Consider the following 15,579-nt stretch of genomic DNA (forward strand, 5'->3'; position numbering starts at 1 on the left):
CTCTTGAGAATGCATTCTACAAAGAGACATCTACCATCGCAGGTGCAGTGCTATTCTAAACCTTCCATGGATAAGAGCACTCTAATCATTTACTTAGGGGAACCCCAGTATTATGTCATCAAGAAAGAATGCCTGACCATACAATGGGCCATAAAGCCATTCAGACACAACTTGTGTTTGGAACACCCTTTGTCTGGGTCACTGACATGTGGCACTGAAGTGGCTCCAAACAATGAAAGACCTGCATGACACCCTGGTACTTAGCCCTACAGCCCTTTCAAATTTCAAATAAGAGTATCAGTCTGGATAGGACCATAGGAATGCTTCTTTTCAAGAACTGAAAAAGACTGGGTGCTTGGCAGTGACAGACCCAAAACTCCCACTCAAGAGGGGAGGGGGAAAATATGGGAAGGTATAAGGGATACCATTCCTCTGGAGTCAGAGGAATGTAACTGGCTGATTAGCCCCTCCTACTACACCTGAGAAGAGAACTGGAACTTAATTAGCTGATCCTTACAAAAGACAGCAGCAGAAAATGGAAGGAGGGACTGCAACACCCTCCAGAAAGCTAAGGAACAAGGGCTGTGCTCCCAATAGACTGCTGCTATTGGAGTGACAGCAGAGAGAAATTGCTCCAGAAACCAAATGGACAGAAGTTGCAACTGTGTGAAGTGCTTTGTTACGGAGACTCTGAGGTAAGCGCCAGGAAGTTTTAGGTTGCTGAGGTTTCTAGCATGAGGGGGAGATTTGGGAGACGGGACTACTTGGCCTGCACAGACTTTGAGGAAAGAGTCTATGAGGTTTTGATTTGTTTTGTTAGGATGTCTTAAAATAAAACAATGAACCCTACTGGAAATTGCTTCCCTGGATTCTCTGGGAGAGCTCAGATAGAACTAACCCAGGGAGTGAGCTGGCTCAGCAAGAATAAATCCTGGTCCAGTAGGAGGAGGCAGCTATAAGATAAGCCTCAATCCTTTACAAATACACAGTGGTATTTCCATTAAACAATATTTCTCAAGCATAGATTTGTAGGCAGGCCAGAATGATGAGTTGCAATACAAAAAAAACTGGAACTTACTATTAGCTAGAGACAAAGGCTAACAAGAAAACTCAAATACATTAGAAGCAAGAGGAAGACCAAAGACAGGGTAGGTCTGTTACTCTATGGGGGAAAAATAACAGAAAATGTGGAAATGGCAGAGGTGCTTAATGACTTTTGTTTCAGTTTTCACCAAGAAGGTTGGTAGTGATTGGACGTTTAACATAGTGAACGCCAGTAAAAATGAGGTAGGCTCAGAAGAGGCTAAAATAGGGAAAAAATTACTTAGACAAGTTTTTTTTTTAAAAAAAAGGAGTACTTGTGGCAGCTTAGAGACTAACAAATTTATTTGAGCATAAGCTTACGTGAGCTACAGCTCACTTCATCAGATGCATCCAATGAAGTGAGCTGTAGCTCACAAAAGTTTATGCTCAAATAAATTTGTTAGTCTCTAAGCTGCCACAAGTACTCCTTTTCTTTTTGCGGATACAGACTAACATGGCTGCTACTCTGAAACTTAGACAAGTTAGATGTCTTCAAGTCTCCAGGGCCCGATAAAATGCATCACAGAGTACTCAAGGAGCTGACTGAAGAGATATTTGAGCCATTAGCGATTATCTTTGAAAAGTCATGGAAGACAGGAGAGATTCCAGAAGACTGGAAAAGGGAAAATATAGTGCCAATCTATAAAGAGAGAAATAAGGACAACCCAGGGAATTACAGACCAGTCAGCTTAACTTCTGTATCCAGAAAGATAATGCAACAAATAATTAAGCAATCCATTTGCAAACATTTAGAAGATAATAAGGTGATACGTAACAGTCAGCATGGATATGTCAAGAACAAATCATGTCAAACCAACCTGATAGCTTTTTTTTGACACGGTAATAAGTCTTGTGGATGGGGGGAAGCAGTAGATGTGTTATATCTTTACTTTAGTAAACCCTTTGAGACTGTCTCGCATGACCTTCTCATAAACATACTAGGGAAATGCAATCTAGATGGAGCTGCTATAAAGTGGGTGCAAAACTGTTTGTTTGGAAAACCATTCCCAGAGTGTAGTTATCAGTGATTCACAGTCATGCTGGAACGGCATAACAAGGGGAGTCCCGCAGGGATGAGTTCTGGGTCCAGTTCTGTTCAATATCTTCATCAGTGATTTAAATAATGGTATAGGAGTATACTTATAAAGTTTGTAGATGATACCAAGCTGGAAGGGGTAACAAGTGCTTTGGAGGACAGGATTTAAAATTCAAAATGATCTGGACAAATGGTCTGAAGTAAACAGGCTGAAACTCAATCAGGACAAATGCAAAGTACTCCATTTAGGAAGGAACAATCAGTTGCACACATACAAAATGGGAAATGACTGCCAAGGAAGGAGTACTGTGGAAAGGAATCTAGGGGTCATAGTGGATCACAAGCTAAATATCAGTCAACAGTGTAACGCTGTTGCAAAAAAAGCAAACATCATTCTGGGATGTATTAGCAGGAGTGTCGTAAGCAAGACACGAGAAGTAATTCTTCCGCTCTACTTCATGGTGATTAGGCCTCAACTGGAGTATTGTTTCCAGTTCTGGCAGCCACATTTCAGGAAGGATGTGAACAAATTAGAGAGAGTCCAGAGAAGAGCAACAAAAAACGATTAAAGGTCTAGAAAACATGACTGAGGGAAGATTGAAAAAAATTGGCTTTGGTTAGTCTGGAAAAGAGAAGACTGAGATGGAACATAAGTTTTTCAAGTACGTAAAAAGTTGTTAGAAGGAGAAGGGAGGAAAAAATGTTGTTCCTAACCTCTGAGGACAGGACAAGAAGCAATGGGCTTAAATTACAGCAAAGGAGGTTTGGGTTGGACATTAGGAAAAGCTTCCTGTCAGGGTGGTTAAGCACTGGAATAAATTGCCTACGGAGACTGTGGAATCTCCATCATTGGAGATTTTTTAAGAGAGAGTTAGAAAAACACCTGTCAGGAATGGTCTAGATTATACTTAGTCCTGCCATGAGTGCAGGGAACAGGACTAGCTGACCTCTAGAGGTCCCTTCCAGTATTATGATTAAGTCTAAATCCCAGTCTTTAGAGATGAGACTATTAATCCACTGAACCACAGTGTCTATAAAATGACTGCCTGCCAAATTCAACTAAGAATAACTTTGCATGGATCCAGCAAACAAGACCAAAAATATTGTGATTGAATCTGCTATTTTAAGACCATTTGCCCTGAAAGTCCACACATTGTAACATTTTAGATCCTACATCTTCAAGCTAGGGACGTTTGAACGGTTGTCAGTATGTATTTGCCAAGAAGGCCAATGGCATTTTGGGATGTATAAGTAGGGGCATAGCGAGCAGATCGAGGGACGTGATCGTTCCCCTCTATTCGACACTGGTGAGGCCTCATCTGGAGTACTGTGTCCAGTTTTGGGCCCCACACTACAGGAAGGATGTGGATAAATTGGAAAGAGTACAGCGAAGGGCAACAAAAATGATTAGGGGTCTAGAGCACATGACTTATGAGGAGAGGCTGAGGGAGCTGGGATTGTTTAGTCTGCAGAAGAGAAGAATGAGGGGGGATTTGATAGCTGCTTTCAACTACCTGAAAGGGGGTTTCAAAGAGGATGGCTCTAGACTGTTCTCAATGGTAGCAGATGACAGAACGAGGAGTAATGGTCTCAAGTTGCAATGGGGGAGGTTTAGATTGGATATTAGGAAAAACTTTTTCACTAAGAGGGTGGTGAAACACTGGAATGCGTTACCTAGGGAGGTGGTAGAATCTCCTTCCTTAGAGGTTTTTAAGGTCAGGCTTGACAAAGCCCTGGCTAGGATGATTTAACTGGGACTTGGTCCTGCTTTGAGCAGGGGGTTGGACTAGATGACCTTCTGGGGTCCCTTCCAACCCTGATATTCTATGATTCTATGATTCTATGTAAATAGGTATGCCAAAATTCACTGCTGGAAAGAAGGAAAAGTGTTGCTTCTGCAATATGTTTTTTAAAAAAAAATCGTAATTGAGTACACAAATGTGACTATTCTAACTTTTTTTTTTTTTTTCCTTGATTGGATAGCTCACTTCTCAATATCTCACTAAAGTTCCCAGGTCCAAAATTTGCTGCCCTAGAATTGCTATAGTGTAATCTGAAACCTTACAGTAGTTCCCCTGCTGGTTTTCAAGCAATAATTAACAAACATTCTACCCAGAGCTGTGCTGACAAATGTTGATGAGTCACATAACATAAGCAAAAGCTTTGTCAATAAGAGCCACGTTAACTTCCATTTCATTTAAAAGAATTAATAGAAAAATTATGTCTGCTATATAGAATAAAAACACATGAAGTTCCCTCAAACATAACAGACTATTATAAATGGAAATTATAAAATTACCATATCTTGATGATCAATGGTAGGTGTTTTTGAATGTATACTTTCCAATCCAGTCACAATTTCCATTTGACTAAATGTTCGTTTTTAAATTAGAGTTTAAAATAGATTGTCCAAGAGTTTTCTTTACTACAGCACAAACAGAAAAGACATTATACAGATGAAGTTCTGAAATAATGAATAAACCTGTTTTCCTTAAAAAGAGAGAGTATTTGTGGCACCTTAGATACTAACAAATGTATTTGCTCAAATAAATTGGTTAGTCTCTAAGGTGCCGCAAGTACTCCTTTTCTTTTTGTGGATACAGACTAACATGGCTGCTACTCTGAAACCTGTTTTCCTTAAGCTGTTTGCATGAAAACAGTCTACTTCTGCTTGATAACACACAATTGTTGTTCAAAAACAAAAAATCCTCATTTGGTAGCTTTCAATAATTAACTCAACAGGTTGCAAACATATTTAAAACAGTATTCACTAAACCCAAAAAGGCTCACATGACATTTTGATTAAAAAAACTAGTGATATAAAATTAACATGGCACACATTAAATGGATTAAAAATGGGCTACCTGATAGGTCTCAAAATATAACAGTAAATGAGGAGTCATCATTGAGTGGTTATGTTTCTAATGGGGTCCCACAGGGATCGGTTCTTAGCCCTACACTATTTATCATTTTTATCTATGACCTGGAGGAAAAAGTCATTACTGATAAAGTTTACAGATGATACAAACTGGGGGAGTGGTAAATAATTAAGAGGCCAGGCCACTGATAGAGCGATTTGGATCGTTTGAGAAATTGGGTTGAGGCAAACAAATACGTGTTTTAATATGGATAAATGTATACATCTCAGAACAAAGAATCTAGACCATACTTACAGGATGGGGGACTCCATCCTCAGAAGCAGTGACTCAAAAATATTTGGGGGAGGATGGTGGATAATCAGCTGAACATGAGCTCCAGTGTGCTATTGTGGCCTAAAGAGCTAATGTAATCTTTGAATGCATAAACAGGGGAATCTTGAGTAGGACTAGAGAGATTTTACTTCTCTATTTGGCACTAGTACGACCATTCCTGGAATACTGTGTCCAGTTTTGGTGCCTACAATTAAAGAAAGATGTTGATAAATTTGAGAGCTCAGAGAAGAGTGACGAGAATGATTAAAGGATTAGAAAATATGCCTTATAATAATTTCAAAGAGCTCAATCTATTTAATTTAACAAAGAGAAGGTTAAGGGGTGACTTGATTACAGTCTACAAGTATCTACTGGGGAACAAATATTTAATGATGGGCTCTTGAACCTAGCAGAGACAGGTATAACATGATCCAATGACTGGAAGTTGAAGCTAGACAAATGCAGGCTGGAAATAAGGTGTAAATTTTTAACAGCAAGAGTAATTAACCTTTGAAACAATTTACCAAAGCGGATTCTCCATCACAATTTTTAAATCAGGATTTTTTTTTTTAATAAAAGATATTCTAAGCATTATTTTGGGGAAGTTCTATGGCTTGTGTTATAGAGGATTCAGACTATATGATAACAATGGTTCCTTCTGGCACTGGAATCTGTACATTTATATTATCCAAACGTCACACTGTTTTACAGAACTGGACTACTACTGCTGGATAATGACATCTGCCAGTTTTACATATTATTCACTTCTCTCTCTCTCATTCTAACACTTACATCCCATATGAATTACAGAAATTGTAAGGTAAAATTGGTAAGGACAAGTTTTAGTTACATGATTTAAATCTTAAACAATGGCTCAAAGTTTTTCTTCCAACCTTAATATTCACTTTAAAGTTTACATATTAACACACTTAATTTTCAGTGTAATAATTCATACAGGGCCTTTTTCTTCAATATAGCCATTTTTCCAGTATACGGTATTCTTTATGTAAGAATAAAACAAACTCAAATATAAGACACTGTAGAGATACAAAGTATTCGACAAACAGTCTTTTCCCCCTAGTGAGGTGGAAAGGGGCTCCATTTTACAGATGGGAAAACTCATGTACAGAGAGGTTGAGTGACTTCTTTAAAGTCACATTGAAGTCCAAGGAAGATGCAGAAATAGACCCAGACTCCTGACTCCCAGTCCTATGCACTGAATACAAGCCTATCCTTCCTTCCTTACCCATAGGGCATATAATCCTATATCTGTTCCATGGAGAGACCTCCTTCATGGACAGACTTTCACCCCCTCCATTGAGTTAATTAGCCCAGTACTAGATTTCCCCCCCACACACATACACCCCTTCTTCCATTCTAGACCTTCCACCAAACAGAGACAATCAGGTCTCCTAGTCTGCTAAAACTGAAAGAAGACTACAGAACTACTTCCTATTTGTTGCTGTCACTCCAAATCTTACAGAAAAAAATCCTTTGTATCTCTACCCTGTGAGGAAATAAAAATCAACCCAGACAATCTAGTCTCTTCAGTCAGTTCTGTTAACAAAAGATAACCTTCTTCATCCGATGAAATGAGCTGTAGCTCACGAAAGTTTATGCTCAAATAAATGTTAGTCTCTAAGGTGCCACAAGTACTCCTTTTCATTCTTCTAACAGGCACACACTGGCAAACTTTTTCCACCTGGCATCTACTACATAGGCCAACTGTCCTTTTTCTGTCTCCTTCAGTACACACTTTTCCTGGATTTGCATCCTGTCATTATTTGTACTACCATAGCACACAGAAGCCCTAGTCATGGACCCAGATCCCCCTGTGATAGGCGCTGTACAAACACAGAACAAAATGATAGCCCCTGCCCAAGGAGCATACAATCTTAGTATGAAACAACAGGTGATATGGACAGACAGAAGAGAGATCAGGCATTAGCAAGTTGCTCATGGGAGAAATAATGGATCCACAGGATCACAAAACAAGAACAGAAAGGAAGGAGAGGTCACATGAGTTTTATAGCACCAATGTGTAAGCCATGTCTCCTATGCCAGAAAGCTTACAGTCTAAGGCCTGATCCTGTAAACATTTAAGTGCCTGCAGAATCTGGTCCTGAATGGACACCATTGCAAACAAAAGCAGAACCAAAAAAAGGACTTTTTAAAAACTTCAAGACCAATATGTACTTTTTTTTTAAAGCATTCCATTTTAAGCTATTTATACACCCATTTCTTTATTTGATTACCTTTACCTATTTGTTTTGTTCTTAATATTCCTATTAAACCTTCCTAGATGGCTTTTATCTATTTCCAAATGCTTAAGTGGACTTTGGATAGAGTTGAATTTATGACTAATTTTTAGTTGAGTTTAAAACTAAAGAAATTGTAAGAATTGTATCTGTTCAGACAACAGCCTTGTGTAACTGCATATCATACATGTATTTCATGAAAGTTTCTGTGTAACTGAATACATCATGTCTGTCTACAAAGTGGTAAACCCATGCAAGCAACAAACAAGTTTAAATATTCTCACTGACTTCCTTGTCCTACAACAGTTGTAGGACAGTATTTGATCATTATGATCAGGGATATCTAACATGGCTTCAGCCACTGAGTAGACAAGGCCTACAATAATTTATGAAAATGAATGGCCTCACCAAAAAAAACCACAAAACCACATTTCATGAGATGAGCTGTAAATAACTCAATTACACTGATAAAAGTTTAAGATCTGGTGTAGTAAGTCTCATAAAGCAGGTGGAAACTTTCCTAGAAACTCCTAATTATTTATTTGAACTGTACACCTGCTATTATTAAGCTCAGAAGAATTAGACTATATTGGTAAATGTTGGAAAAGGTCTTTCACTGTACACACACAACCCAATGAAAAAATATTTCATGCAATAATGGAAATTTACAAATAAGCAAAGTAAAAATGTCACTTGAAAACTTAGGAGTTTAAGACTAGCTACTTTGTATATCTTGACATGTGACGCTGACACTTTATGTTAATAGTTACAAAGCTTTAACTTTTTAAAAATCAATGTCATTAAAAAATTGACACCACCCATAATTTTCTGCAAATATGAAAATCAATAAAAAAAATTTAAAATGTTTACAAATAAACATTGATATTATGTGTCTCAATTAAAAAAACTTAATTCTGTAAAGCCTAGTTGTAGTTAAAGTTGGATCAATTTAAAAACCGGTGTAAGGCTTAAAACGTATGTATACGTTCAAAGGATGATAAATCTATTTTTGAGCAACTGAGTGTTGACAAAATAGAAAGATTTAAATTGAACCCTAATCTGACATGGTTTTTTGTTCCCTTCAAGAAACAATTTTTGTTAGACAGAAATGCAGTAGATAAATGACTTGTGCAAGTTGCATAATTTTTAAAGTATGCTCAGTACAATTTCTCTGTATATAGCCGAGATGGATGCATTTTAGTTGGAAAACAGGCAAATTTTAAAGTCAGCAGGGCCCCTTAAGTGACAACTGAGCAAATTAGGTGTAAAAACATATGGACTACTAAAATAAATCGTACCTTGGGGTGAAACTATCTTCACAGAAGGACAAAATTTTCTCTAACAAGCTCCCTGGTTATTGATACAAATTCATTTTTTGAAAAAAGAACGTACATCTTCTAGTTTCCAGTGTTTTAGCTGCACAATTTTAATATTTATTCCTGTTGCTATGTGTAAAGTTGTTACAAAATTTGACTTATTTATATAACTATGTGCTAGATATGGTGAACCCTGTTTAGATATTAAATTGACACAATTCTGTTTTTAGCTCCTGTACATACTGGCATATGTCTATCATGACAGTCTGTATCATCTTTTGTGTCAAATATTCTTAAATGACTATTTGTTAGTTTTACAGCACTATGTTGGCAGTCTCAACCTTTTTTACATTCTTTGAACATAATGTGCTAATTTTATGGAGAACAATTTATTTTAACTTGCCATATCTCTGTAGCACTAACTAAGAAGAGTAATGTACCATGGAATGTGGTTCAAAAATCAGTTCTATTTTCTTTTCAACATACACTGATTATTTCGAAGAAAAGGATTTGTTTGAACAAAGTACTGCTGGTAAAATGTGCTAACTTGACAGCCCTGGAAATGTAAACCCTCTTTAGGTACATACTCATGCAGTATTTCCTCTGTAGACAATTCAACCCACGGAACTCACTGACATACAATATTATTGAGGGCAACAGGATTAGACATTTGTGAATAAGAACATCCACGGTTATATCAGAAAAAATGAAAATATGCAAGGGATTTTGACCCTTATGACCAATGGCATCAACCACTTACTAACTCATAGGAGTCAAGAATAAACTTCTTCTGAAGCATAGAGCACTAAACACTGTTAGAGACAGGAAGAGACAGACTATTAGTCTTATCCACTATAGCAATAACTCCTTCAAACTGACAGACAGTATTTCCAAACAAACAAGATTGCGTTACTAAATTTTGATTAAATCTGACTTTTCTCTCTGAGTAAACAAATAGTGCAAGACTGAGCCCTGGTCTACCCTACAGAATTACTTTGGTATAACTGCGTTGCTCAGACGCTGTGAATAATCCACACCCCTGAGCGACATAGTTATACCAACCTAAGCACCGGTGTAGGTGGTGCTAAGTCGGCAGGAGAGCTTCTCCAGCTGACATAGCTACTGCCTCTCTCAGAGGTGAATTAACTAAGCTGAAAGAGCAACTCTCTCCCGTCGGCTTAGAGCATCTTCATTAAAGCACTAAAAAGGCTGAGGCAGCATTTTAAGCAAGTGTTGATCTGTTCTTCCAATCCTATTTTACTTCTAATCCTAGCTCTAACAGAGTTGGCGTGGCCAAGTCATAACTTTGCTTCCGTTTCTCCACTGTCAAATGTAGTTACCTACCTCAGTGTACAGTAAATTAATTTTAATGCTCATGAAGTTTTATTACTGAATGTTACATCAAGTTTTCACTTTTAATTTTAAGGTGTAAGCAGATTTCACAAATTTTAAAACAAAACTGAATCCTTGAGTTATTACTGGAGTTACACAAGTGTACTTGACCATCTTGCATGTGACACTGCATGCCAGAGTATTCTGAATAAGTTTTTCATGTAATACCACAGTTAATAAATATTTTAGCAGATACAGACTGTCATGATAGAAATATGCCAGTACCAAAGAGAACAAACTAATATCTAGAAAAAGGATCATGACTAGAAATACAAGATAGCCATGCAAGAAGAAAAATAACATTTTCTTTCAATTTGATTTTTTGGAGGGATGGTTTCCTGAAATTTTATAATTGCTTTAGTTTCCTTTAAAATAAGGATATTCATCAAATTAGTATATGGACTGATTGGATTGTATTAAAAATTAATGTATCAAACAACTGAAGCTAAAGACAGATCACAGTACAGATGAAATAAATTTGACCTAATTAAACATTGCATTATGTCTTCCTTACCATTTTTGTAAGTAGTCCAGTGCTTCCAAACGAGCACCAATCTCGAACGTGATCCCTGGACGACTTGGAGGCTTTTTACTCATCTTGATAACTTCTATTTTCTCTTCTCCCTACTTTCAGAGAAAAATATTTTTTATATTACAAAGCAGAAAGCACCATTAATTAAAAATACAGATAGCATTCCAAATTAATATATTTTAACCACGTGAAGAGAGATAAATCATAGCACTTATCACTATAGGATCTAGTGGTGCACTAAAATTGGAAATGTTTAGACTGTTGTGCATAATATAAAAAGTATATACAAATAGTATTCCTTAATCCCCCTCCCACACAAACAGCTACACCATCAACCTGCAATCTATTTACTTTGAAAAACTGAGATACAAACGTGTTCTAATAATACACGTGGCCCTCATTCCCCATCAGCTTTAGTGATAATCACATTTTCCTAGTTTTAAAATGTCCCCCTCCCTCCCCACCCTGTTGCTATACTAAAGGCCACACAAACAAAAGGGGAAAGTGACTGACTATACAGAGGAAAGAATAACTATAGAAATGTACTTGCTAATGAACAACGTAAACTGACAAATATTTTCCTATGTATTTTTTCCTATAAGCTTTCTGTCAATCTTGAATCTTACGTGCAATGATAGCAGGTAAAAAGAAAAGGAGGACTTGTGGCACCTTAGAATAACAAATTTATCTGAACATAAGCTTTCGTGAGCTACCGCTCACTTCATCAGATGCATGCAGTGGAAAATACGGTAGGGAGATTTTATATACACAGAACGTGAAACAATGGGTGTTACCACACATACACACTGTAACATGAGTGATCAGGTAAGGTGAGCTATTACCAGCAGGAAAGGGAAAAAACCTTTTGTAGTGATGATCAAGGTGGGCCAGTTCCAGCAGTTGACAAGAACATGTGAGGAACAGTAGTGGGGAAATAAACATGGAGAAATAGTTTTACTTTGTGTAATGACACATCCACTCCCAGTCTTTATTCAAGCCTAAATTAATTGTATCCAGTTTGCAAATTAATTCCAATTCAGCAATCTCACATTGGAGTCTGTTTTTTGAAGTGTTTTTTGTTGACTTGCCACTTTTAGGGCTGTAATCGAATGACCAGAGAGATTTAAGTGTTCTCCAACTGGTTTTTGAATGTTATAATGTTAATTCTTGACATCTGATTTGTTTCCATTTATTCTTTTACGTAGACTGTCCGGTTTGGCCAATGATATATGCCATCATGTGCCAGCAATGCCCCTCTGCCATGTACATTGGCCAAACTGGACAGTCTCTACATTCCACTGTTCCTCACATGTTCTTGTCAACTGCTGGAAATAGCCCCCCCCGATTATCACTACAAAAAAATTTCTCTCCTTACCTGATCATTCTCCTTAGTGTGTACGGTAACACCCATTGTTTCATGTTCTGTGTGTATATAAAATCTCCCCATTGTATTTTCCACTGCATGCATCTGATGAAGTGAGCTGTAGCTCAAGAAAGCTTATGCTCAAATAAATTTGTTAGTCTCTGAGGTGCCACAAGTCCTCCTTCTCTTTTTGCGAATACAGACTAACATGACTGCTACTCTGATAGCAGGCAAGAGCATTTCATCCAAAAGGACCAGTTTTAAGTTGACAATGTCACTATTTAAAGTCTTACGGTGCATAAAGGGCCCCCTAAGGGGCTTGGCTGGTCTGTTGTCCATCTGGGTTCGGGGTGCTGGAGAGAGCGCCCCAGGAGCTGGGCCATTCCGTTTATCTGGGTTGGGGAGGATGTAGGGGATCCCTCAAGCCCTGGTCTGTGGGGGTGACTTTCTGGGGAGGTGGGAGTGTGTAGGGAAAACGCCCAGCCCCTGGGCCAATGTGCCTGTCTGGGTTGGGGAAAGGTGGGCTGTAGGGGATGCCCTGGACCCATCTGTTCCTGTTGGGGGTGGAGGATCCCCTGGGTCGCTCTGTCTCTGGAGGGGAGCTGCCAGGCCGCTCTGAGTCCCGGGGGGAGCCGAAGGAGTCCCCAGACATCAGCCACCTCTGGGGCACAGGGAGGTTTAAAACCCCCGGCCTCGGCCCCGCAGGGGAAGCTCCCCAGGGACCGGCCCAGAGGAAGCCTCAGGGCCACGGTTCTGCCTGCGCCGGCGCAGGGGAAGCGGGAGACGCCCGGGGCCCGGGTTCGGCTGGGGGGAGAGAGAGGCCCGGGAGCCCGGCCCGTACCCCGCTGCCCCGGACTCCTTACCGCCTCTCGGGACAGCAGCTGGGCCTGTCGCGGCCCCGAGCCCGATCCCGATCCCGGCCCGGAGCCCGAGCCGCAAGCCCAGCCGGCTCCGCAGGCCGCGGCGCCTCCCGCTCCGACCGGGGACGGTGGGTGAGCAGCTCGGTGCGGCGGGGTGCACCTCCCTCAGAGCCCCATCGTCCCCTCTGCCTGCGCCCCGCCCCGCCCCTCGCGCCCCAGCGCCCAGCCGCCCCGTCACCTCCCCGCGACAGCCCGAGGCGGGACAGGGCGCCGCCATCACCCCCTCACGTGACCAGGGAGCTGCGGCGCGACAGCCGCTTTACGGCGGGGCGGGCGGCAGGAGCCGGAAGAGCGCGGGAGGGGGCGAGGGGGAATGGGGGGGGGGGCTAGGCTCGGTGCTGTGTGGGGCGGGGTGGCAGTTATTAGTGGGGGATGCGGGGGGAGGTAAGAGCTATGCTGGGGCGGTTTGGGTTGAAGCTTTTCGGGGGGATGAGGCTAGTGTTATGGGCCTGGGGTACGGCGGTTTGGGGATGAGGTCGGTGTAATGGGGAGGGGGCGGTTTGGGGTTTAAGGGAGCAGTGGGGGGATGAGGTCGGTGTAATGGGGAGGGGGCGGTTTGGGGTATAAGGGAGCAGTGGGGGGATGAGGTCGGTGTAATGCGAGGGGGCGGTTTGGGGTATAAGGGGGCAGTGGGGGGATGAGGTCGGTGTAATGGGGAGGGGGCGGTTGGGTATAAGGGAGCAGTGGGGGGATGAGGTCGGTGTAATGGGGAGGGGGCGGTTTGGGGTATAAGGGGGCAGTGGGGGGATGAGGTCGGTGTAATGGGGAGGGGGCGGTTTGGGGTATAAGGGAGCAGTGGGGGGATGAGGTCGGTGTAATGGGGTGGGGCGGTTTGGGGTATAAGGGAGCAGTGGGGGGATGAGGTCGGTGTAATGGGGAGGGGGCGGTTTGGGGTATAAGGGGGCAGTGGGGGGATGAGGTCGGTGTAATGGGGAGGGGGCGGTTTGGGGTATAAGGGGGCAGTGGGGGGATGAGGTCGGTGTAATGGGGAGGGGGCGGTTTGGGGTATAAGGGGGCAGTGGGGGGATGAGGTCGGTGTAATGGGGAGGGGGCGGTTTGGGGTATAAGGGGGCAGTGGGGGGATGAGGTCGGTGTAATGGGGAGGGGGCGGTTTGGGGTATAAGGGGGCAGTGGGGGGATGAGGTCGGTGTAATGGGGAGGGGGCGGTTTGGGGTTTAAGGGGGCGGTTTGGGAATGAGGTCGGTGTAATGGGGAGGGGGCGGTTTGGGGTATAAGGGAGCAGTGGGGGGATGAGGTCGGTGTAATGGGGAGGGGGCGGTTTGGGGTATAAGGGAGCAGTGGGGGGATGAGGTCGGTGTAATGCGAGGGGGGCGGTTTGGGGTATAAGGGAGCAGTGGGGGGATGAGGTCGGTGTAATGGGGAGGGGGCGGTTTGGGTATAAGGGAGCAGTGGGGGATGAGGTCGGTGTAATGCGAGGGGGCGGTTTGGGGTATAAGGGAGCAGTGGGGGGATGAGGTCGGTGTAATGGGGAGGGGGCGGTTTGGGGTATAAGGGAGCAGTGGGGGGATGAGGTCGGTGTAATGCGAGGGGGCGGTTTGGGGTATAAGGGAGCAGTGGGGGGATGAGGTCGGTGTAATGGGGAGGGGGCGGTTTGGGGTATAAGGGAGCAGTGGGGGGATGAGGTCGGTGTAATGGGGAGGGGGCGGTTTGGGGTATAAGGGAGCAGTGGGGGGAAGAGGTCACTTGTGGTGGAGTGGGAGGAGAGGTGGTTTGGGGGTCCAAGTTAGCTGTGGGGGGATGAGGGTTAGTGTTACAGGGGTGGGGCAGGTAATGGCTGGGATGAGTAAGGAGAGAAATAATTATTAGTGGGGTGAGAGTCAGTGTTATGAAGGGGTAGAGAGAGGTGAGGGGGGTGGGATTACCCCTGGCTTTTTTGTGTAAAGGAAGGTAAAGTGTTGCCATTTGTAGGAGAGGTTAGGGGTTAAGCTTGTTGAAATCTTTTGCTGGAGAGATAGTGAGGGAAGGGTGCATGCAGTAGTGATGCTAAGCTTACACAGACTAAGGCCTGGTCTACACTGTTGGGGGTGGGGGAATCGATCTAAGTTATGCAACTTCAGCTACGTTAATAACGTAGCTGAAGTTGACGTACTTAGATCCACTTACCGCAACAGTAAGTCGACAGCTGTCACTCCCCCGTCAACTCCACCTGTACCTCTTGTCCTGGTGGAGTACAGGAGTCGACAGGAGAGCGCTCAGCAGTCGATTTATTGTGTCTAGACGGACGCAATAAATCGACCTCTGCTGGATCGATCACTACTCATCGATCCAGCAGGTAATGTAGACAAGCCCTAAGCAATTGCTTAAGGCCCTTAGCAGGTCATGGGGGTCCTGATTTAGTATTACCCCCAAAATACCACTAATCTTATTTAACATGGAATGTTGAACAAGTGTATTAGTATGTGTTGGTATATTGTTAGGTTTGTGGAAATAAAAATTACTTATTGCATTTGGGGGGGTGAGAGGTAAA

At 42.3% G+C, this 15,579-nt stretch overlaps 1 protein-coding gene across 25 annotated transcripts in view; it reads right to left on the minus strand.

The window, feature by feature from the left end:
- The window catches only part of PHF20L1 (PHD finger protein 20 like 1), an 88,067-nt gene extending 74,818 nt beyond the window's left edge, over positions 1-13,249 (minus strand). For 7 of the 25 annotated variants that reach the window (XM_043507318.1, XM_043507332.1, XM_043507316.1 and 4 more), the window contains exons 1-2: positions 13,018-13,245; positions 10,791-10,896 (exon numbers count right to left, since the gene is read on the minus strand). In XM_043507318.1, the coding sequence (XP_043363253.1) occupies positions 10,791-10,873 (83 nt within the window). In that variant the 5' untranslated portion in view covers positions 10,874-10,896; positions 13,018-13,245. Of the gene's footprint in view, positions 1-10,790; positions 10,905-13,017 lie in introns of all 25 variants that reach the window. The other 18 variants (XM_043507317.1, XM_043507321.1, XM_043507320.1 and 15 more) reach the window with 11 other exon arrangements.
- Positions 13,250-15,579: the final 2,330 nt, after the last annotated feature.

The sequence above is a fragment of the Dermochelys coriacea genome, chromosome 2 (genome assembly GCF_009764565.3).
Source record: "Dermochelys coriacea isolate rDerCor1 chromosome 2, rDerCor1.pri.v4, whole genome shotgun sequence".
Classification (NCBI taxonomy): domain Eukaryota; kingdom Metazoa; phylum Chordata; order Testudines; family Dermochelyidae; genus Dermochelys; species Dermochelys coriacea.